Raw genomic sequence first — 25044 nt, forward strand, 5'->3', positions numbered from 1 at the left:
AATTGAGTTTCTTCAACTGAGGAATATTGAATAGGCGTCCTTGGTCAGGCAACTCGCTACCTATTAATTATCGCTAACTACTTGATTAACTCGAGAATATAAATACGAGACTTATTTGAGTCTTGGTCGTCAGAGAAGACTTGCAGTCACTCAACCCACAGCAGCTCGTTTTCCACTTTGTTATCATAAGCCGAAAACCACTCCACCATGCCTAACTACACCCTCCATTACTTCAATGGCCGCGGCCGTGCCGAGATCCTTCGTATGATGTTCCATATGGCTGGCGTCAAATACATGGACAAGAGATACGAATTCTCCGACTGGGATCGTTGCAGGAATGGTAAGGAATTGGTACTTTCTTCTTGCAAATTATTTAGATTTTGCTATAGGAAAATATGGTTAAACAAGAAGTTAGGGTTTACTAAGCTTGATCAATACTTGGATGTTACTGTTTATCTAATATGATCGAGAAAATTATTAATTTATCTGTCCTTAATCTTAATGTAAACTGAATAGCATGGTAGACTGTTAAGCCTTGCTAACCTGTACTCCATATAGTTGTGCATATAATCGTTAGGGTGTAGTACATATTCTATGGTAATGATACAATTCTTACAGGGGGTATCTTCATTTTAGAGGGTACGTCGTAATATGTAATATGCTATCATACCTCAGACATAAGCTCTTTCTTTTCGAATGAGCTAGCGAAATATATGTTCATTCATCATGGTATCATATTCACATGCATTATCTTCTCCTACAGCATAATCACGTTGACACACCAGCTCCCGTCAGGTCAGCGGTTAAGCAACTTTGAACCCGGCTAGTACCAGATGGGTGACCATTTGGGAATTCCAGGCGCTGTATGTGCTCTCCGCTTATCTCGGCATTGTTTCCAGTGGTTCTGAACCTCCACTTGCCACAGGTATTCAACAATGTCGAACCAGGAGAAGTGTGGTTGGAGATTGAGCTACTCTTGCCACAGACCCTGGATATCCATAGTCTGTCACGACTGAAGGAAGCCTTTTATCTTTTAATAATAAAGCACACAGTCTGTCGTTCGTTGTAAATCGAGAGTGGATTCGGTTTATATGACATTATAACTGTTACGATTTGCTTTTTTTTATCTCAATCTGTTATACCAGGAGAATATTTTTGCCAATATTTGTAATTCTTCTCTAAGGAAATTAACAAATCCTCAGATTATCAAAGCTATATTATTGGAAAACCTACCTGATTGATTGTTAGAAAATAATAAACGCACAGAGCCTATCGTTTATTTGATAAAACTGTAGCAAGTTCTCTTTTGCCAAACATTTGTACGTAGATAATTTCGTACATCCGTCTTTATGCCCAGTCAGCTAAATGGTATAGTTCGTTGTTTTCGTTCTCAGACTAAGACATCAACAGAAATCTCCATCTTACGGGATCCGTCTGGACGTATTTTACAAATGATTATATATATATCAGCCTACGTCATATCTTCTTGTGTTCTAATTTAAATACGATCGTTTCTCTACATAATTTCGTTAATCATTTTTATAGATTATCTAACACAATTAGCATAGCCATCTCATTTCAACTGAGCATTGTCCGTTGATTGACATCATTCAAGCAAAACGCACCATTCCAAAATTGCAAATTACGAATCTTTAAAGTTTTTATAAGTCTTTATTTTATAGCATGATTTTGAATTGAGTTACCTTCGTTCAACTTATCTTGTTATATATTTACATTCAATTACACTCAATTTTAATCAAATACGTTTTCTACCTGAAAGTCAGCAGTTATCAATGGCAAAAGGCCACCACTCAAGTTTAAGGATTAATAAGTGTTACGTAAATGGTGAGACATCTCAATGATGATCAGTTATGATGGAATTTGGGCAGAGCTTTATTATTAAAGACGACGGATCAACAAAACATATTTACATTGAAGTTGAAAATGACCAAGTTATAGTCAGCGGGGAAGCAGTTCCACTGTATCGTGTTCCAAAAACGGACAATTTTGGGAAAGAAACTGCTCATGGAATTTAGGTTTAGTTTTAGGCACGGAGAGAGAGTAAGAGTTGGCGGTTTTTTTGCTAAACGAGTTAGAAACGTTTTACAAGGTGAACCATGGATTAGAGCTCAGTCGAGCGCCTACCATGAAAATAACGATAGAGCAGAGATAGACTCGCAACGTTATTTCTGTGAGAAAGAGAAAGTAAGGAGGCAAAGCGGTCCTCATCCACTAAATCCCGAAGAATCTTTTGTATGAAAAGGTACTCTTAGGAAGAGCTACCCGATGTAGCAGCAATACTCCATCCTCAGACGTATTTGAAACTTGTATAGGTAGAGAACGGCGTCGGGAGTGAGATACTTTCTGGTGCAGTCTAATAATCCTATTATTTTTCCAGTGGTTACAGCAACGGATCTGATATAAGTTTTCCATTTCAGGTCAGACGTGAAGGTCAGTCAAAGAAGTTTGTCAAAGAAAGACGAGAGCCGTTCATTACAATTTTTTTTACACAGGAATCACCACTTATCAAGGCCCGGAGGCCACTCGAGGATAAGGGTTAATGGGTATACATTAGTCAATGTGATCATAGCGTAGTAAACATAAGTAGTGGGAATTTTGTAAATTGGATGACTTAAGAGGACGGTTCATCAAAACTTGTTTACGTTGGACTTGAAGACAATCAGATTGTAGTAAGCTGGCAAGAGGGTATGTGCAGCTGCCTTTTAATTTATACCTGGTTTGCTCAAAACATCTTTCATTTAGAAAAGCTTACAAATATGTTTTAGAATCAAGAACCTGGAAAAGAAATTTAATAATAACGAAACCTACTATTTTGTATAATGTCTCTGGATTTTTAGTTAAGTGTTGATGATATGCATTTTTTTTATTTTCTATTCTTCTCATCTTGTTTTTATTCTCACAACGTTTCGGCCGATATAATCTCCGACATTCTTCAGCTGTATCTTGATAATTGCTTTTTTCTTTTTTTTTTTTTTCTTTTTTGGTGAATGTGCTCACGAATATTGTTTGTTAGAAAAAAAAAATTATTTCCACCATTCACCAGTAACAGTCGTTGTAAAGATACATCTGAAAAAAGGTCGGAGTTTACATCGGCCTAAACGCTGAGACGAATATTCAATAAATACACCAAGGCTCTAAACCGAGAATAACTTCCGTTAATTTGGTCTGATTAATATGGAAAAGACGTACGACTTCTCAGATCGTTGCAGAAATGGTAAGGAACCGGTCATTCTCTTTATTCTTTAAACTTAGCTGTGTCTTTTTTTAAATATCGTTTCGTGGTTGGTAATCTGGGTTAAGCAATGTTGTGCAAGGCCAGTACTTATATGAGTAACTGAATGCGAATAACAGGTACTTGAAATTATGAAGTACAGTGGCTTCACTTTCATTTCCTCCAATGACACCGAGGAATTTATTTCCACTGTTTTCGCTCGCTCAAACGATTGATGAAATAATAATGGGGTCATATAGACTCTCAATGCAATTAATATCCGCCCCACAAACTTCTTATTTTTCTCTTAAGTAAATAAATCTGTAGTTATAAGAAACAAGAACAATGTGACCCGTTGGATATCCCATTGAGCTCAGGTTAGATTGTTTGATTCAGAAAATGAGTGTGCAAAGCCAGTTAAATTTAAAAATAAACCTAAACCAATAGCTTTCTGTTCGATATATTTCTCTCTCTCTCTCTCTCTCTCTCTTTTTTTTTTTCTTTCTTTCTTTTTCATTTATACGTTAAATCGTATTATACTCATTTGGCGTAATAGTAAGATTTTTCATTAATGGGCAGAGAAATAAAGGGTCAACTCGATCGAGTTACCAAAGACCTTAAAATTTGTACTTGATGTCCCCTTGCCAAATAATCAGCATTATAAGGTGAAGATAAATGATGAATGGAATAATTCTAAAAAAAAAAAATGAGTGACACTCGCCTAAATCTCGGTGTAGTAGTCGAGGGTGACCCGAATGCTACCTTATCATATAAGGAAGCATTTGGGTCACCCTCGACTATAGTCGAGCGCTTTACTGTTTTATTTATTACTTGTTTAATGAACTATTCGAATCTTTTTATTCTTTCTAATCTCTATTACTTTGGTTTGTTAATAAACGGAGATAGAAAGGCGATGAACAGAAGAGAGAAAAAATGAGAGACTGTGAATTGTGAAGGTAAAACAAAACCCGTGAGAGAGTGGGAAAGTGATTGACAGAATTTGGAGTTAGTTTAGTAGTTAATTGTGTATTATTGCTAATTGGACGAATGGACATGAGGGTTTCTTTCTCAAACATTTTCAGTCATGAATCAGTGGAATAATTTAACGTGTATTTTGTGTAATTGAAATAGATAAGGATACAAAGTCTTGGAGAAACAAACGTTGATTAACCCATATTTAATAAAATTATTGCCGACAGGTGAAAACATTTAAGGTTTAAAGCTTTTCAACACATATTCATAACAAAAAAACAGTTCACTTGACATGTACGAGACTATTATGAGCGATCGTTCTTATAGGGACAATCTAAGCATGGAGTTGAGCAGCGATATGTCTGTTTACATTACAAACTTCCACATGTTAGTACTGCCGCGGAAGCAGAACATAAAAATTCCAAAGTCTACTAGTTCTAGTGAAGAAACTATAAAATTAAAGGTTTAGTATTAATTTTATTAATGAAAACATTCCAAACTGTATATGCGCATTAAGGAGAGTAGAAAAGGACTATTGCCTTTACTTTCAACAACCCTGTAACTCTCGCTTCCTTTATTTTGTCCTTTAGTCCTCATATTCCAGGAGTGATGTTTTTGACGAAGAAGAAAGAATTGCTGTTTTCTGGGTCAGAATCTATTCTATCTAACACTTATTGTTAGCAAGTTTTTGACTTTGAAGTATTTTCTACATCCTTACATCAAGTGGTTTCATGCTTTGCCTGGAGCAATTTCCATAAAAGAAAAGGTTTCGATTAAAACCATAGATGTGTGAAGTATCGCAAGGCCAAATATTGAATTAAAAAATCATTACCAAGTCTAAGGAAAAGATTAGGCTGTCAAATATTTTGTTTCTCTGCGTGTATGTACTCCAATCTGGGTATAACTTTTGCGTATGATTCATGATTGCGTCTATATACGTGTGTGTGTGTGTGTGTGTGTGTGTGCGCGCGTTCGTGTTCGTATGTGTGTGTTGATGTTTAATATTGCTATATAGACAGGGGTGGATTTGTTTCTGTCTCTTCATTTATTTTCATTTATTTATTTTTCTTATTCCAGATTTCCCTTGTAACTATCTTCCCTGTATGCAGTTTGACAATGGCGACATGATGCCCGAAACAATGGCCATTTGCAGGTACATGGCCCGTGAATACAGTAAGTATCTCATTCGAATGATGAAAACAATTTTGCTTGATTAAAACAGTATTTATCGTTTTTACATTGAAAATATCATTAAAATAATCGTTTGCTAAAACAGCTCAGAATTTGCAAAAAAAAAACGCATTAGAGTTAAATTCTCAACTTAACCCGTGCGGTTGAAACGCGTTGCAATAATTTTCAAGCGATTTTTTAACGTCAAAAGTACAGATAGCAAATACTAGAGAACTTGTAAACTAAACAAAATGGCAGAATCCGCGTAGTTTTAATATGCGTAAAACATTTCCAAGAATTTTTAAACCGTATAAAAACTCTTACAAATTGTTTCCATACGTTTAAACCATACGAGTCCTGTAGAGAATATAATTATTATATGCATTATATAAATTGTGTTTTTTGTGTGTGTTTTACTTTGTTTACGACTTCTTGAGTGTTAACTATTATGTACTTTTACCTATTGTTTTTTTTTTATTCGTGTATCCTGCGTTGTTGGTTTCGTACTGAATTTTTCCTTTCGACATACAATGAGGTGTGATTAGGATATAGATTGACTGTCTTTAGATCTTGATGTAGGGTTTCTGCCATTTCTTGCCATTTTAACATGACCCTCAGTCTCTAACCTTGTTTTATTGACGATGTTCTCATTTGCGCACAGCACATCTTCTGCAGCATACTTCAACACACATGATGCATCTGTAGACAGAAGCGCTGGTTATGTGGCAGCCGAAGTTTTTCCTTCCTCTGTCGCCTGGTTTTTGCAATAATGTCTGACATAAAAGCACGAAAAAAACATCTCGTAACTCAATGTTTCATGCGACTTGATGCGTTCGTTTCTTATGAAATTACAGCGTTAAACATCAACTTTGCATCAACCTCACCCCATTGGGTGGGTGTGAACGAAGACATAGCTTGGAAAAAGCTGACTAACCAAACACAGCTTATACTAACTCTTTATAAAAGACTATTTATACCTTTAACCTAATTTCCCTACCTAATTAAACCTCGTCTAATAAACGGACAGGTATCAGGAAATTTTCTTCTTTTTTTTTACATTGTCAGCGCGTGTTTTCTCTTGGCTTCCCGAGTGAAAACTGCTCGAAAAAAATATATGTCGATCACGTGACGCAATTTTCATATAACAATTCGACGCTTGCGTTTAGTTTTTTTTTTGTTTTGTTTTTTTTTTTTTTCTTTTTTGTAGGGAACTGATCTCTGAATCCTTCGCCTAATTCGCTGGGGCATTAAATATATTTCCGTTCGTCGCCATGCCGTGTTGATATGCATTTAATGAGAAACTTTCGAAATGCACACTAGTTGAACTAATATTTACTTCCCGACATCCCTAATAGATAACTACAGTAAGAACTCGTCTGGTTATATCAAAGATTTTTCTTTCCGTCTTATTGTGTAAAAAAAAAAACTAAATGGAATCCCCATGAAGAAAGTTTCTTTTTATAGAACATCCTATTAGTGGAATAAAATACCACGCGTATAGTCCTGTATACGGACTTATGTGCCACAAACAACAACATTTGTTATTTAATTTGTAGTGTTATTTTTAGGTATGAAATCAAGTTAAATTTCAATTTTAGTGGATTTCTTGTTTATTAAATTATTAAGTGAAATTCAAGAATAGTTAAAAAAAAAAAAAAAGCCCTATCTTTCCATGTAAATAATGGCTTTCTAAATAAGGATAGTAATTTTGTTGAAACTTTTATAACAATCATAAACAATTAAAAACCGACTTATTTTAAAGCTGTATTGCAGTTACATATGAACTGTTAAACACATGAGTCCATTAGGGTTATATATTAATGAATATAATTATGATTTGAATGTTTACAACATCTATGATGCTAATAGTCTTCATTTAATATTTCTGCATAGATTTCTACCCCAAGAGTCCCATGGACATGTTCAGGTGTGACTACATCAGCGACTGCTTTTATGAAATCATGCACGATTACATGAGGTACTACCATTGGAAGAACGGAAACTTCAGGGTGAGTTAGACTGACCGTGGCTCGTTGTGTCATTATTAGGGCGATGACAACAGCATATTCTTTTTATTGTTTTGACTCTCGAGTATATATCCGACACAGTAAGACATAGTTAATCAACCGAGACCACATCATTCTGTATAAAAGCATATAAGATATCAACGGATACACACTCGATTGTCAAAACAATGAAAAGAATATGCTGTTGTCCTAGCCTTGGTCATGATTTGCTATATATATATATATATATATATATATATATATATATATATATATATATATATATATATATATATACAATTAAATATATCTTTACGTCCCTCTTCTATCTTTTAACCTCTCTCTTCACTCTTTTCTTTCGCTACACTTTGTTTTTTTTTTCTCCTCCTCTCTGTTTCGAATATTATTTACATCCCGCCTCCTCAGATATAGGATTAATAAGCTTTTGCTGAGAAGTGTGTAATCGTAGTTTCTATATCAACCCTCTATTCATATCGAATACAAATAGTTATCGTTTAATTAAATTCACTCCAACACATTATATTCCTATTTACTTTGCCTCCTCACGAGGGTAGAGTTAGACACTAAGGTCGTTGTTTAATGTTGAGAATAATAATTACTTACTACGCACTGATCTAAGGGACACAACTCTTTTAATGAATTACCTCCCTGGAGCCAGCCATTTCAGAAGCGGTGAATGTTATTTATTAATATAACTCATATTTTCTCGCTGATTTCAGCCTATCCCATCATTATATTCAGGTATAGGTGTAGTACGATGGGAGGTGTGTTACGTACAATCCTGCGTCACGGGACCACAAATGTAATCTCTCTGTAGGCAGGTCGTGCATACGGGCAAGAAGATGTGCACCAACCCTAAGTCCTAGTGGTTCCGCTTTTAAGTTCGTCTAGTGATGAACTCCTCAAAATGTAACCAGACCCTCACCAGGCACAAAACTCGCACGACCCTAAATCTAGATAGCAATACCTTTTAACTCGTTGGCTGACCGCTTTGTTGTCCGACGTTGTGGGTGAGTTATTCCTTCACAGGTGCCCTGGTGGTGCTGATATGCTGTTTCACTCAACCAGCAGCTTGGGTATCAGCTTTCAAGGTAGATCTGAAATTAACTGTGTCATTCTCCAATTCATCCGGTAATCAGCACTTAATAAAACCATTTTCTTAACAGAAATAATTATTTGCATAAAATAATTTGAATGAGTTCGTGCAAAGATTCGGGTTTTCTCTCGGATTTACGAAGAACAAGCTAATGCTTTTAGATGCAGGATTTGCAACAGAAATCAAATTCTTCAATTAGTTTTATTGGTCGAAGGAGGAAAAAGTCAACAAGACAGAAGCCTGCACTCTGGCTGGACTGATGGTAAAAGACGCTCTGTCCAGCCGTGCTTTTAGTTTTTATGAAAAACATAGATGGAGCAGAATTAGTGGTTTTCAAAACCACTAATTCTGACCCATCTATGTGAGATTAACACTTCCTTCTCTCTTACTTTTTCTTTCCTTTGAAATCCTCTCACTCTCACCTAACCTTCTTTTTTAATTTCTTTTTGTTTTCTTTCTATTTATTTTCCCAACGTCCTTCTCTCTTTCTCCCTCTTAATTATCTTTGCCTTTCTCCCTCTTCTTCCTTAAGTCGTTCAATTTCTTGTTATCTTTCTTCTTCTGGAAAATCATTTTGTTTTCTTTCTATTTTCTTAACAAAAATGCGCTTCATCAGCTAATTGAGGGGTTCGACCTCTACGTCGATCCGATCGAAAACAGACATGACAATAATCCTTTTTATCCATGATCGAAATTAGACTATTTTGAAATTCTTCTTCAACATAAGACATGTGAGCGATTTGACGTCAACTCTCGCCGAGATCCGCAAGCGCCGTCCAAAACTGATATCATTTAATACTGATATAATACTGAGAAATCTTACTTTTCTGATATACAGCAATTGGGACATCTGGATTTTTTACCAAGTGTTAACCACATCTGGACCCTAGTTTGCCAACAATACAATCTGGTATTGCCCGGCGTTAGAATTAGTGGTACATAGGCGTAAAGTTGCTCGTATAAAATAGATAAAAATAAATTTAAAAAAATATAAACTGTTATATTAGTCCTCGCGCGAAAGCGCAGGACACAAAATGTTTTAAATAATAATAATAATAGAATAACAATAACAAAGTCTTTCGCTAGTGAGGACTACTATTGAGCGTAACCAGTTATACACTCCTTTTGAAATTTTCATCTCTATTTTTCTCGTTATCTACTGAATATTTTTAATGAAACCTATGTGAAATATGTTCCTTATCAAATTGTAAAGATTTTCTATTCTGAAAGAAGTTTAAAAAAATTTAATATAAAAAAGTTATTTTAAAGTTTTTGTTAAAAAAATTCAGATTTTCTCATTATTCAGACATGTATGACAAAGAGGGAGTTGCAAAAAAAGGTGTGGTGTGAGGGGAATTACAAACTGAAACAGAGAGAATATTCAGACCTGTAATAATACAAAGAGGGGTTGCAAAAATGAGTTGTGGTGTGAGGAGAAATACAATCTGAAAAAAAGAGAGGCGAAGAGTTTTTATAAATACATACAAAAGCACATTCATCTTTTTTTAAATCCAAGTTAATAAATTAAATAAAATATAATCTTAAAAAGATACGATACAAGTTAGAAAAGCATTTCATCCAAGGCATGAAAATTGTTAAACAATGTTTTTACTATAGGCTTTAAAAATAAAGGTACAAGATTCAATTTGAAATTTATTTATTTTCAAAGTGCACTTTTATACATTTTACAAAGTAAGGTATTAAATTTGCATACCTTACTTTGTAAAATTTATAAAAGTACACTTTGAAGATAAATAAATTTCAAAATGAATCTTGTACCTTTATTTTTAAAGCCTATAGAAAAACATTTTGTTTAACAATTTTCATGCCTTGGATGAAATGCTTTTCTAACTTGTGTATCAATGTGTTAGGAATGTAATATCCTTATGTTTTTTTCTTAATTATTTATTGCATTACATTTTTATATTGGATAGTTAATATGGTTAAAATGCCAATACATTTTTAATTAACAATATACTATTCTAAAACACGTCTATCTCAAAGTCTGTCTCAAAGACATAACCAAAGATTGAATATTATTATTTGCCACGTCACTTCCGAATGGCGACTTTTTGTTTATTACAAAAACTACTCATTTTTCAGCCTTGTAACTTTCATTCATGAACCGTGAAATTTATTTTATAACGTTACATATTGTTACATATTGTCACATATTCCTTATCCTTACTAGCTCATAGATCCAGCAAGTCGATCTTAATGTATTCTAATCACCAATTACAAATGTTTTTAAATGTTTCTCTTTATTTCTCACAGTGCAGCATGAACGATTAGGGATTCGGTGTTGTCAAACCTAGTGAAGATCAATATTAGCTGATGTAATCGCTATCCGACATATGACCATCCATTGTGTAGCAATATAAAGCAAGACAGAGAGAGCACATACATTAACAGAAAGAGGCAATACAAAGGAGAGAGAGAGAGAAAAAGAGAGAGAGGGGGTATCAATACGTAGAGAGAAAGAGGCAAAGTTATATTTGTGTGCCATAGAACATTGAGTCGATTAGATAAAAAAAAAAAACGAAACCACTTTTGTTTTGTTTCTGATCGTTATCACAAACGTTTCTAAATATCTTTCTTTGTTTTTTTTTTTTGTTTTTTTTCTATCCACAGTACAACATGAACGACTGGGGATTCGGTGGTGACAGCATGTGCGGCAATTACGATGTGAGTCACATTTCATTACAAAATATTCCGAAAAATATCCAATGCTGTATTTTATTTCTAAGTATTGATGCAATTCGAGAACTTTTACGATATCTTTTAATCGGCATATTAAATAAGACGAATTTATCTAACGCACGATGTAATGCTAAAAAATAGCTCTAACAAACTCTAATCCAATCAAGCATACCACATCTCTCTGTTGGATGAGTGTGGGTGAGGTTTTATTAATGTGGAGGAAGGTATAGCTACACGCGTGCTGAAATCACTAATAAAAAAAACCGCTTATCAGATACTATGTAAAAATGAGCGAATTCGAACAGAGCTATTTTAACTGAAAGCATTTATCAATAAGCAACTAAATGACAGAATGCTGTGGAAATCTTGTATTTACAGAGATGCAATTGTTATAGAAAGAAGTATTTAAATTTACTTTCTATTTTAAAATAAACGTTTGCACAAGGTTGGGGTTGTATTACTATATACATAGATTCGAAAAAGTTGTCAAAACACAAATATATAACAAATAAATGTTATCAAACACAAGATAAGTTACTTCTCTACCTAACTGGATAATTTTTTTAGTGTTTTTATTTAATGCAAAGTATTTATTCAGTTCGAAAAACATACAGTGTTTACCGATGTACTCGTAAATTGCAAATAGCGGGGTACTCTGTGCTGAATACGTAAGTTTAGGAAAATGACCTAAAACTAAAAAAAAAAAACTCTACAAAATACTGTTAGAAACCCACTGAATATGTGTTACTGTAACATAGGCTAATAGATATTCGGTGGGTTTCTAACAGTATTTTGTAGAGTTTTGTAGTTTTAACTCATTTTCCCAAACTATTCAACATAGAGCCTACCGCCATTTGCATTTTTCAAATACATTGGCAAACACTGTATGTTTTTCGAGCTGAATAAGCATGTTACATTAAATAAAAACACTAAAAAAAGCATCCAGTTAGGTAGGAAAGTAACTTATCTTGCCTTTGATAACATTTATTTGTTATATAGTTTTTTATTTGAGAACTTTTTTGAATCTATGTGTATAGATATACAAACCCCAAGGTCGATGTTTATATTATAATAAATGTTGTCAATCTAACTTTAGTACAATTCACATTTGATATAACTATTTATCTTTATCTCTTACTGTTCATATTTACTTGCCTCCCCACGAGGGCAGAGTTAGACATTGGCTCAGTTTTTAATGTGATTAAATCTAGCTTCCCAAAAAGGGGAACTCTGTACGAGAACAAAAATAAAAATTGCCTCAGTCTAGAGGGATTTCTTCTCCACTGATCGAGGTCAGAAAAGGTGAAGTTTAGTATCAAAACAGATACTACACTTACTTCCTGGCCAATCTCTTATCTCTTATCTCTTACTGCAATTTACTTGTAAAATAATGCTGTGACGATGAGGAAAAAATATAAGTACTATTTGCAGAAATATGTTTATTTAAATTAATTCGGTTTAGGTTTTATTCAGAACGTTGTTTATGGAAAGCGCTACGTTTTGAAATGTGTGGCAGAACTCGCATTACGTTTTATAATCGACTACGCCTGAAAATATCATCAACTAATTCATGTTTTTTACTTTTTCTCAGAACTACATGTACTGGAGATACATGAACACCTTCAATAGGATCATGCCCTTCATGGAGAGGACTCTGTGCATGCGCAATGGAGGAAACCAGTGGTTCATGGGAGATCAGGTTAGTGGTTGCTTTGTATCAAAATATTCCTGAGTATCTCAGTGCAAACATCTAAACACACACACACACACACACACACACACACACAGATAGATAGATAGATAGATAGATAGATAGATAGATAGATAGAGAGATAGATAGATAGATAGATAGATATTATATCTTTAATTTTCACACTTAAAATTCACAAAATTAAAATTAAAATAATTACTTAATTATTGTTAATTATAACCATGATTGTTGTTATCATAGTGATCGTAATAATTATTGATATTAATGAATAAATATCCTATGTATATATGTATGTACCTATTTACTGTGCCTCCCCACGGGACAGAGTTAGACACTACGGTCGTTTTTTAACGTGGAGAAAAGGTACAAAAATAAAAATTGTCTCAGTCGTGAAGGATTTCTCCTCCACCGAAAGAGAACAAGAAATAGAAGTGCAGCAGCAGCACCTGAAGAACAGATACTACACTTTGATCTTGTCCCGAGGGCCAAGTAATTAAACGTATGTATATATGTATGTAAGTGTGTGTAATTATATATATATATATATATATATATATATATATATATATATATATATATATATATATATATATATATATATATATATATATATATATATATATATATATATATATATATATATATATATATATATATATATATATATATAATTACACACACTTACATACATATATACATACGTTTAATTGCTTGGCATTCAAGCGAAAATAATGTCGTAGTAAAACTCAGTCAGTAAAGTTGCATTTAAATATAAGGGAGATAAATAAGTTTATTTCTAATGTAGAGTATTGTCCCTTAGAATGTACTTTACAAAATCAGTAGCTTGGTATAGACAACTCTTTTTTTATACAAAGTAAAGTGTTAAGTAATTAACAAAAAATATTAGACAACATATATTTATCTGAATAGAGTTACACTTTTGATACAAATATTTTTTATCTTCTAATTATATAGCTAGCATTAAAAAATGAAGATTATAAGTAAAATAAAATATCGAGTTTTGTTTCGAAACGTAACAAGTTATTTTCGTACTAGATAATATTGACACACTAGTTGTACTAGTGTTAGTTTTTTGTTTTTGTTTTTTGTATAAATTATTAAATTATAAATATTTAATGTAAATTAAAATGATATGGAAAATTATTGGCGCTGTTTTACATAAGGTCACTGTGCAGGGGGAGACAACTCCATTTTACTAAGAGATTCGTTCATTTTTGTCATCTCATAATTTTGGACGCTACTATAACGATATTTTTATTAAATCAAAACATAAATAAAACTGTGACGAATTTTTATTTTAATCTAACAAAGTTGATAACAGTAATAATACAAAATGTAGTTTACTATTAAGAGAATCGGGTTTTTTTTTGGGGGGGGGGATCAACTACATTACAAAAAATGAAAATGCAACAATAATTGTACCTATTTACAATGCCTCCCCACGGGACAGAGTTAGACACCAGGGTCGGTTTTTAACGTGGAAGAAAAGGTACAAAAATAAAAAGTGTCTCAGTCGTGAAGGACTGCGCCTCCACCGAAAGAGAACAAGAAATGGAATTGTAGAGGAATTATTTTTTTCATCTCATAATTTAGGATGAGAAAACCAACGATATTTTTATCAAGTCAAAACATTACAAAAAAAAAGAAAAAGAAAAAGAAAACTGCGGCGTTTTTTTGGGTTTTTTTATGTAACAAAGTTAATAATATTAATAATACAACACGTAGTCTTCATGCGGCGTTGTTTTACACAAGGTCACTGTGCCGAGAGAGACAACCCCACCTTACTAAGAGATACGTTCATTTTTTTCATCTCATAATTTAGGACGCTACTAATACGTAAAATAAATAAGGGTAACTCTCCCTCAAATTTAAAATGGCAGCAATATGTTTTCCTACATAATTTCATCGGCTTGTTTTTCTTTCTTTCTAAAGTAAATAAATTCCTGTTTTCTGAAGAGTCTATGATGGATATATTAAGTATTGACATAATAATAATTGATTGATTCTAGGTAATGAAACAGCTACTGTAAAAATATATGGAATGTTTGACATGTTCAAAGAAAGAATACATAAGATGAATAAAACTTTGAAATTCGGAATATCGTTGTATTGTTATCCACATATGTAAATTATAAATAATTATTTTGTACCTAGAGACATTAGTATTTTATGCTTGCACACTTATCAGACCAAGCAGTGACGATTGTCGCTGGTTAAAGGCTTCGACCCCCTCCCCCGCCTACGAAGCCACCTTTGACAAGGAACCTTACAACCGCCACGAGAATTAAGAGAAATTTAACATTTATAAAGTCAAATACAGGCTTAACATGATCAAGCGACCGGAAATCGCGATCTCGCATAAGGCCATCCGATCGCCTTTTATTTCCCAGACAGTGCTCAGTTTTTGGGGCGAAATAATTATAAATTATAAACAAGTGAAGCATGCATGGGCCCCCGTGAATGCACAGTAAACGAAGCATAAAAAATGACTAAGTTCAGCATTTTGCCCTTCCCCACACCATTTAGCCAAAAAGTCCCCAGGAGACGTCAAATCCTGGTGAAAATGAACAAACGGTGAAGTTTTAAGCCTTAACATATGTAAATTTGAGTTCTGCACTATGCAAAAAAAAAAAAAGAAATGACTAAGTCCATCATTTGCCACCCCTCCATTTAGCCCCAAACGTTCCCAAGGCCTTAACATATTTAAATTTGAGTTCAGCACCATGCAAAACTGCTAATAAATAGACATACACAGAAAACTTTGGACAAATATGGTAAAATAGTTCCAAAAAATGGAGTGATTTTATTAGCCCTAAAAGAGTTAATGGGGCACACCCAAGAGTTATCGTGAAGTTAGACAAAAAAAATTGTATAGAAATCAGTTAGTTACAACTTTTCAGAAAGTTTTATAAAAATCCAAGGCATCAATTTTTTTAATAAGCACAAAAGTGTCAATTTTAGCCATTTTAACCCGAAAGGCATCCCAGGTGGGTGGGGGGCGGAATTTTCCGAGAAAATTCATTCTGTTACTTATTTTACTCATATCACGTTTAATGTTTGTGCAAAATTTTAAAAAAGTTTCAAGGTTTAGTTATTGAGAAAAGTGCGGACAGACGAACGGACGAACAGACGAACGGACAAACGGACAAGGGTGAATTTACAGGTCCACTCTCCTTTTGTCGGTGGACCAATAATTATCGTTTATACTAAAGGACACTAATGTTTCATGCTTTCACGATCGTCAGTGTAGGACATTTTTATTTAACATTTCACTTTGTTCATTTCATAAAAAATAAGTATATTTATCTTTCTTCGTCGTACAACTGTCTAAAATAAATAACTTTGTTCTTCCTTTTTCCAGATGATGTGGTGTGACATGATGTTCTACTGCTGCATGGAGAACATGTACAGTTCCTACCCCAACATGTTCAGCAGCTACCCAAGAATGATGGGTCTCTACAACCGCTTCGCCAGCCACCCCAAAATCTGCAGTTACCTGAAGAGCCGTTGCAACTCCTGTTGGTAAGGACGACACAAGGATTCAAATTACCACGCCCCAATGAAAACGAATCAAATTGTATTAGTGTGACGTTTTGAAAGATAAATAGACGCCGTTTGGATTTTGGCGAAATTTGCTTTGAAACGTTGATTTTATTTCCAATAAAGAAAATAAATATGCTTCATTAAAACCGTCTTTATTTTTCTGTAACTATATTTTTATTTATTTATTATTTGTTTTATTTATTTTATTTATTTATTATTTATTTTATTTATTTATTTATTTATTTTTTGTATATGTGGTAGATGATTACCCGTTCAAGGACGGGAAAAATTAATTCCCAGAAAAGACAAACTCTTACGAAAGTAAATTATTAATGGACACATGACGTTTGCAAAGCACGCATTACCCACAAACAATTCTTTTAGCCAATTAATGTAAGAAGCTAAAATGGCCATACTGTTTGTTATAGGAAAATGTGTAAAGTGATGGTTTTAAAACGAATTTTAAGGAGAAAGTATGATTTTTAAAAAGATTTGCTGAAATTTTTGTTCTTTTCTGAAACAAATACGGTCGTTATAATTAAAATGTTGGATGTGTAATTGAAATGCAATGTATATCTGTATTAGATGTAGTTTTGCTTTGGAAACGTTTTGTTGCTGATATTGTTTTATAATTTGTGTTGTAGTTTGTATTATTGGAATACCTAGAGTGCTGCAAATTATTGAAGTGTCTGGCGTATATGATTTTTACTTATTGTTTCTGGAAAATATTTGTATGACATTTTACTTTGCATTTAATATAAAATATGTGAGGTATTGCAATGTTTTCAGAGTTTACGGGATGTATTTGGACTTTTCGTTCAAATATAAGATAGTACTTTAATCAATCACGTATCTAGATCGTCAGGACCAGCAAACCTATCTCTGGAACTATTTCTGACTTCCTGATAACTTCGAAACAAATACCCATTGCCCTCTCGGTAATGCTGATGATGTTGTGATAATTATATATATGACCCTAAGTTCTCGATCCCCAGTTGAAGAGTCACTGCTTAAAACGACAAGGTACTACAATAAGACTGACTGGGAGGCCATCAAGGATCACATAAAAGATGCTCCGTGGAGAAATATATTTTCCCTTTCGGCTGAACAGTGCGCAAATAAGACCACTGAATGGTTAAAAGCGGCAATTGTTCCCAGACGCAATAATAAACCCCACACTCCCCAATGGTTTATTTCTACTTGCATAGCTGCCATTACTCAAAGAGAGCATGCATACCACAGATTTATCCGACATAAATCCAGTACAAAAAGACAAAAGTATATAGAATCTAGTAGTAATTGTAAGAAGGAAATAGCCACAGCCAAGAGAAAATCTACCGAAACCACCAGAAAACGCATTGAAGCGCAGAAATTAGGAACTCGCGATTTCTGGAAAATTTGCATGGAAACCGAGATGGTTAATCTACTTGCCCATCGGTTTGCCTGCCACTCTACTTTGTTCCCAGCAAACCACTCCCTCACAGATTTTCCTCTGCGGACAGAAATCATACTAGATGATCTGAAAATCATTCCTTCTCAAGTATCTGATATCATTAAAAAAAAAAAAACAAGAAACCTCAAAGGCATGTGGACCTCATCCCATCCCGGCTGTACTATTTAAAAAAATGCTCCACTAAGGTTGGTCCAGTTCTCCTCAAACTTTTCAACAAATGTCTCAATGATTCTTGCTCTCCCGACTGCTGGAAAACCGCTTCTGTGGTACCAGTTTACAAGAATTCTGACGAAAGAAATTACCCATTAAATTATCGCTCCATTAGCCTCCTCCCTCTTTTCACCAAAATATTTGAGTCCATAATTAATCAACCTCTAGTCCACCACCTCACAGCTGCTACACTTCTACAGATACCCTAACTGTAATCTCTGAACGTTTATACAAAACACTGGATAAAGTAGGGAAGGCAGTAGCCCTAGATATATCTAAGACTTCTGACAGGGTATAACACAATGGTCTTCTAATGAAAATCAGATCATACGGTATCACTGGGCGAATACTTAACATAATTAAATCCTTCTTAAGTAAAAGAAGAATCCAGGTGTCCTCAATGATCGTACATCAAAACAATATAATATAGATGTGCAGGGGTCAATTCTTTGACCTTTATTATTCCAGATTTTCATAAATGACTTCATTGATAAAATTGTCTCTGAGATGGGTATATTTACTGACGGCACCATGCTCTATAACAGATACGAGAGGAAAACGAGTGAACACGTATTCACGGCAATGGCACTCTGCGGTAGAATGGAGACAAAAGTCGATGAGCACTGAGGTCTTTTCTTTTAAGACACCTTCTCAACCACTAATAGCCATGACTAATAAGACATTACCTGAAAGTAGCTCATTCAAACTCCTCGACTTAACGTCCACGGGGAACATAAGTTGGAACATGAGTTGGAACAGATATATTGAGTGCATTGCCAAGTCTGCTGCAAAGAAAATGGGCTGTCTCTACCGTGGTAGAAAGCTACTCACGCCTGAGAGTATCCTTTTCCTTTATAAGGCTCGAACCCGTACGACGAAGGAGGAAAATAACGTGAAAAAAGACGTGACGTCTTTGCTGTTGCGCCCATCGCCACACCGGAAGTGATGTAGGTTTATATATGTAGGCTAGACAGTCGAAAAGAGGGGATGAGTTTCGAACATATCGGCGAAAAAAGCGACTCCTCCCTGTAGAAAAGTGTCCAGTTGATGGTGATATATGTCCTCCGATGGGTTGAGCTTCAAAACGATACTAATCTCGTGAAAATCCGTCGCCTCTGTCGAAAGTTTTAGGAAGACATACAAACATACATACATACATGCACACATACATTTAAACAGACAGGTGAGATTTATATAATAGATGTGTATATTTGTACATGTAGGTTTGTATATGTATGTTTATGGCTATGTACGTGTTAGCAAGTATTTATATTTGTGCAAGTTTTAATTTATTTACGTATTTATTTATTTTCATTTCAAATTTATTTTTTACTTCATATTTTCATTTTTTTTTTGTTTACTTATAGATTTTTTAATCATTTATTTCCGATTTTGTTTACTCATTTATTTGTCTGGGCATATAGATATATGTGCGCATGGGAAACATTTCTTCATTTGCGCATGTGTGTTGTATTTGTGCGTCTATATAATATCTATTTAAGAAGAATTAAATTGCAAATACAAATATATTCAGATACTTTCGATTTTTGTGAAATTTTAAGAATAGATTTAAGACATCAATTATTTTTAATCCCCGATTTTCAGTTTATATTGAGTATTTTAAAGGAGCTTAGTTGGGAGGTATAATATGGGCACTATCTTTCATTTTAATGTTTCATGTTTGTTAAGTTTTAAATATTTTGCAAGGTTCTTCTTAAATTTTAAAGTTTTACACTTATATTTGAAAACGTATTATTTGTCGTTTAAAATTGATACTTATATATTTTTGTTTATTTATTTTTTAAGTTCTCGATTCATATTTTTATTATTAATTAATGTTTTGTTATGTTTCAAATTCATATTTTAAAATATTAAGCCTTCAAACTTTTTACTTTATCCGTTACGCTACGGGTTCTTCTGTAAGGATTCATTGTCAGGCGAATACTAAGAATACAATTCCGAATTACGTAAGATTTCTACACTGCCATGGCTAATTAAACGAGATTATGCTCAACTCAAACTTTCATGCAGATTCTCAAGTTTGTCAGAAAGATTTCTAAGTTCGACAAGATACCCTCGAAGAAGGTCGGAGATTACATCGACCGAAATGTTGTGAGAAAACAACAAAGATAATAACAGTAATCCGAAAAATCCAAATAATACAATTAATAAATTCTCATCTCAAAAAATGTAACATAGTATCATTGTAATTGTTCGGAAAATGGCGGTGGTGGTCAAGTGGTTAACAACACAGACTGTAGACCTTGGTGTTACAAGTTCGAATAAGCGAAACTGGAATAGGGCCGACCACCTCCCTAGATGAGTTCTTAATTAATGGGTACTTTGACTTAACATCTAAATCTGACCCCCAAGATCGCCATGGGCATGGAATATGTGCCTACGTTAAAGATGGCTTCCCGTGTAGCAGGGATATCTCCAGAGAAGACCCTAACTTACTTTATATGTGCTTCCGGGATGCACTTGCTTACATCACCGCATTTATATTTGCCCTCTATCACCCCCACAACAGCGGAGTTACTATCTTTAAGAGTATATCGGAGAAAATTGACTACATCCTGTCTGCTCATCCCGCGGCTAACATTCACATTTGCGGTGACTTCAACGTCCACAATGTTGAATGGCTGACCCACTCAAATAAGACTGATAATGAGGGGAGTTCTTGTCATGATTTTGCCAGTGTCTATGACCTCACTCAGATTGTTCGCAAGCCCACCCGTGTGCCCGATACTACCGGTCAGTACGCAAGCCTTCTAGACCTTTTTCTCTCCACTTCCCCGGAGCTATGCTCATATGCCGTTCTATATCCTCTGGGATCCTCCGACTACTCTGTTGTATCAGTTAAGATAAAAATGAAATATAAGTCTACAGACGTACCTCTCCATCGTACTGTATACCGATACTCTATCGCTGACTGTGATAGCTTCCGTACATTCATATCTGATCTACCTCTCCATTCCATGTTTAAAAAGGATGTGTCCTCTATAGTATCAGACCTGACCGAATGGTTACTTGTTGGCATAGACCAATTCATACCATCCAAAGATTCCAACAAAACCCTAACAGCCAGCCATGGTTCTCCCCTGAATATGCTGCTGCCATCGCACATAGAAATCACTTTTTCCATAGCTACCACCGTAATAGATGCACTGAGACTAAAGCTGCTTTCGGAACCGCCAGCAATCACTGTAAAAGAGTAATAAAACATGTAAGAGAGCTATATGCTCAATCCGTTAAATCCAAAGTAGCTGAGCAGCGGCTTGGTTCCCAGCAGTTCTGGCAAATAGCAAATAGGATCCTGAATAGAAGCGTGCGTTCTATCCCAACCATTATCAATGGCCCAGAGGTCATCTCGTCAGCATCCGACAAGGCCAAACTATTTGCCAAGAACTTTGCAGCAAATTCTACCCTATGCGACGAAGGCCATCAACTCCCCGTATTTCCTCCTACAACACACAACACGCTAGGTAGCATACAAATATCTGTGCATGAGGTCGCCAAGCTAATCAAGAACCTTGATTCCAGTAAAGCAACTGGCCCTGACGGTATTCTAATCATAGTATTAAAAAAGCTACAACCAGAACTTGCCCCCATGCTTACCAAACTGTTTAAGCGTTGCCTTAAGGAGAAGTGCTTTCCAACACCCTGGAAACCCCCATCAGTATGCCCTGTATTTAAAAATTCAGGTGATAAGTCATCTCCCTCTCAATACAGACAAATAAGCCTCCTGAGTGTCATGAGTAAGTTGCTGGAATCCATATTAAATAGAGAAGTAGTCAACCACCTCAGCAGAAATAACCTTCTTAGTGGCACGCAATATGGCTTCCGTTCTGCTAGATCTACAGCAGACGTGCTAACAGTTATATCACATAGAATTAGCGAATCTCTTGACAAAGGCTTCATTTCTAGGGCAATTGCTCTTGACATATCAAAGGCCTTCAATAAGGTATGGCATAAAGGCCTACTTCACAAGATTTTCAGCTACGGTATAACTGGAAATGTTTTCTCTATCATTAAATCATTTCTTTGATCGGCTCATAAGATTAGTGGTTGATGGGCAGAAATCAGAGGCCCACAGTATTAATACTGGAGTTCCTCAGGGGTCCATCCTGGGCCCAACTCTACATCGCATGAATGATCTACATCTACATCAATGATATCTCCCAAAACACATACTAAAATCATTCGTTGACATCTATGCTGATGACACAACTATCTATGGCAACACATCAAAGGCCGTACATGGCAACGTTCTCTCTGATTTTCTCTCCTCAGATCTCGAGCGTGTGGTTCAGTGGGGGAAGAGGTGGCTGGTTACCTTTAATGCATCTAAGACCAAACTCCTATCATTACATCATAAACGCTCTGATCCCCATCCGGCATCGATTGAAATGAATGGCTCTCGTCTAGGGAGGCACCATGTTTTGATAAGCTATTGGGTTTGACCTTTACTACTGATCTGAAATGGAACACATGCATCAAGTCTGTGGCCAAGGTTGCTGGGAAAATGGTGGGATCCTTCTACCGCTCCAGAAGATATCTCACTAATGATGCAATTCTCTATCTGTATAAAAGCCAAGTACGTCCAAGGATGGAGTACTGCTGCCACATCTGGGCAGGAGCTGCTAAAAATAGTCTATCCTGCCTTGACAGAGTACAAAATAGACTTCGTGGTTTAGTGGGGGGTGCCCTTTTCTCTTCCCTACAACCTCTCTACCACAGAAGAGACGATGCGAGCCTGTCTTTGTTTTATCGTTATTTCCATGGCAAGTGCTCGTCTGAGCTCCATTCTCTGGTCCCCCTCGCCAATCTTTCACGAAAAACACTCGACTAGCTGAAACCACTCTCAATAATTTTCCCACTCTTTATCCGTGCCTAAATCAAAACGTAGATTCCATGAACAAAGCTTCTTTCTTAGAACTGCACGGCTGTGGAACTCTCTGCCATTTGTCTGTCCCCCACCCCCGAATTCAACTTGGATGTCTTCAAGTCCAACACAAACAAATTCCTGATGAACCGCCCCCTTAAGTAATGACACTTTATCAAATCTCCGATACTAACTATTACTACGATACTATCCCATTGATTACTGTACACACAATAACCCTTATCCCCGAGTGGCTCCTGGGCCTTGATAAGTGGTGACCCCCGTGTAAAAAAAAAACGTTCGTCCCACAAAAATCACTTTCACTGAAGCCACTCAAGGATAAGGGTTATTGCGTGTACAGTAATCAATTGTATAGTATCGTAGTGATCGTTAGTATTGAAGCTTTGATAAAGTCTCTTACTTAAGGAGGCGGTTCATCAGGAATTTGTTTATGTTGGACTTGAAGACATCCAGGTTATAGTCAGGTAGGGAAACAGGCAAACGGAAGGGAGTTCGACAGGCGTGCACTTCTTAGAAAGAAGCTTTGTTCATGTGTCTCTGTTCTTACCACCTCGTCATCGTAGATACACGCCCACCTTCCCCAACTGGCAACTTGTTTCTTTTTTCGATCTCTCCTATTTTGTGAAGTACGCTCGCGCACACTCGCTAATTTACATACGTGCTACTACTGCTAATATTTTCGCTAGCCTGATGTTCTTCAGCTGCTGATTTTTTTACACACGCCCATACGCGCTCTGTTACAAAAACTAGTTTTCGAGACTATCATCAATTATGTATCCTCAGTATTTAATTCTTTAAAAGAATTGCATTTAGAAATTTTTGATTAAAAACAATATTGATTTATTTTATTAAATTAAATGAAATTATATATTTTTTTATTCAATCTTCAAATTAAGTTCAGGAATTTATTCTTTATTTTCGCCTTTTATCAAAATATTACCAAAAAATCAGGTATCGCCAAATACAAATCACTCAACATAGCGTCCATTATTTGTGGAAATATTCCTTGCGCCATATTTTTACCAAAAAGAGAAATAAATATAATTTTAGTTGTAAGGGAGACAACTCATTTTATATTCTTCAATTTGATCATGAGTTATTATTTTTGCCCACTTTTATTTTTCGTTCATATTTGTTATTAATGGGTTTGCCCTTATCAGAATTCAACATGGCGTCCATTATTTGTCGAAATATTTCTGGCGACATATTTTATACAAAAAATTTGTTTGTTCAATTTGGATAAACATTTATATCTATAGTTAAACATTCTGTAAGTATTTTTATCGCTGACATTTGAAGTATACACCCAATAAATTGAATTTTCAGGATAGGTTTTATTTAATTTGGAATCTATATCTGTAAGATATGCATATGTATTCTTCGTCTTTTTTATAAACGCAGTAGCAATATGCTACATTTGTAAACTAGCATATCCCAGTAAATGGTTCAGTTCTTAAAATGTTGTACCCTAAAAATGGCGAGTACATCAGCTAGTTTACAATAAATGGTTTGTACATTTGATAAACGTACGAGACATGGATATAATCGCACTAATTATTCCTGGCACATTCTTTTTTTACACTTTTATTCATATTGTACTTTAGACGAACGCCGACAAATTATTTACTGGTTCAATCAAGAAGAATGACAAAGACCAATTTGTCTATCTGCGCTCAGGGTACGAACAAAACGGTTTACACTTTTTGTGTTCGTTCCAACGTTTGGCTATTGTATTCAGTCATTGGCGCAAATGCAATTCAAATTACACATCACAATTCAAACTCTCCATGTCTTCTCTAAAATGTCTTCAAACAACCACAGCATAATTAAATATCTTTTCAAACATACAGACTAATGTCTAGCGTTGTATTTATCTGTTTGTTTAATTACTTGATTGTTCGTGGATTTTATATAAAGTCAGTAATCTCGTTGTTTCCGTATCATTCGAGTCGAAGAGCGCCTTGATCAAGCTTACCAAAATTCACCGTTCTACGTTGACCAGC

General features: G+C 35.0%; 1 protein-coding gene across 1 annotated transcript; it reads left to right on the forward strand.

Annotated features, from left to right (window-relative positions):
• Nucleotides 1–101: 101 nt before the first annotated feature.
• Nucleotides 102–16455, forward strand: LOC145265337 (S-crystallin SL20-1-like). The gene is made up of 6 exons (XM_080121105.1): nt 102–340; nt 5282–5377; nt 7268–7383; nt 11129–11182; nt 12789–12896; nt 16291–16455. Exons 1-6 carry the CDS (start codon nt 208–210, stop codon nt 16453–16455), a joined length of 672 nt encoding a protein of 223 aa, XP_079977231.1. The 5' UTR covers nt 102–207.
• The last annotated feature ends 8589 nt before the right edge of the window (nt 16456–25044 follow it).

The sequence above is a fragment of the Euprymna scolopes genome, chromosome 40, assembly GCF_053919585.1.
Source record: "Euprymna scolopes isolate OS-2025 chromosome 40, ASM5391958v1, whole genome shotgun sequence".
Lineage (NCBI taxonomy): Eukaryota > Metazoa > Mollusca > Cephalopoda > Sepiida > Sepiolidae > Euprymna > Euprymna scolopes.

What these genes read in the sequence shown, in the direction of transcription:
- LOC145265337 (XM_080121105.1), top strand. Translation starts at nt 208, where the DNA reads ATGCCTAACTACACCCTCCATTACTTCAATGGCCGCGGCCGTGCCGAG. An exon ending in CTGGGATCGTTGCAGGAATG is followed by an intron (nt 341 to 5,281) that starts GTAAGGAATTGG and finishes TTCTTATTCCAG; the next exon opens with ATTTCCCTTGTAACTATCTT. An exon ending in GGAAGAACGGAAACTTCAGG is followed by an intron (nt 7,384 to 11,128) that starts GTGAGTTAGACT and finishes TTCTATCCACAG; the next exon opens with TACAACATGAACGACTGGGG.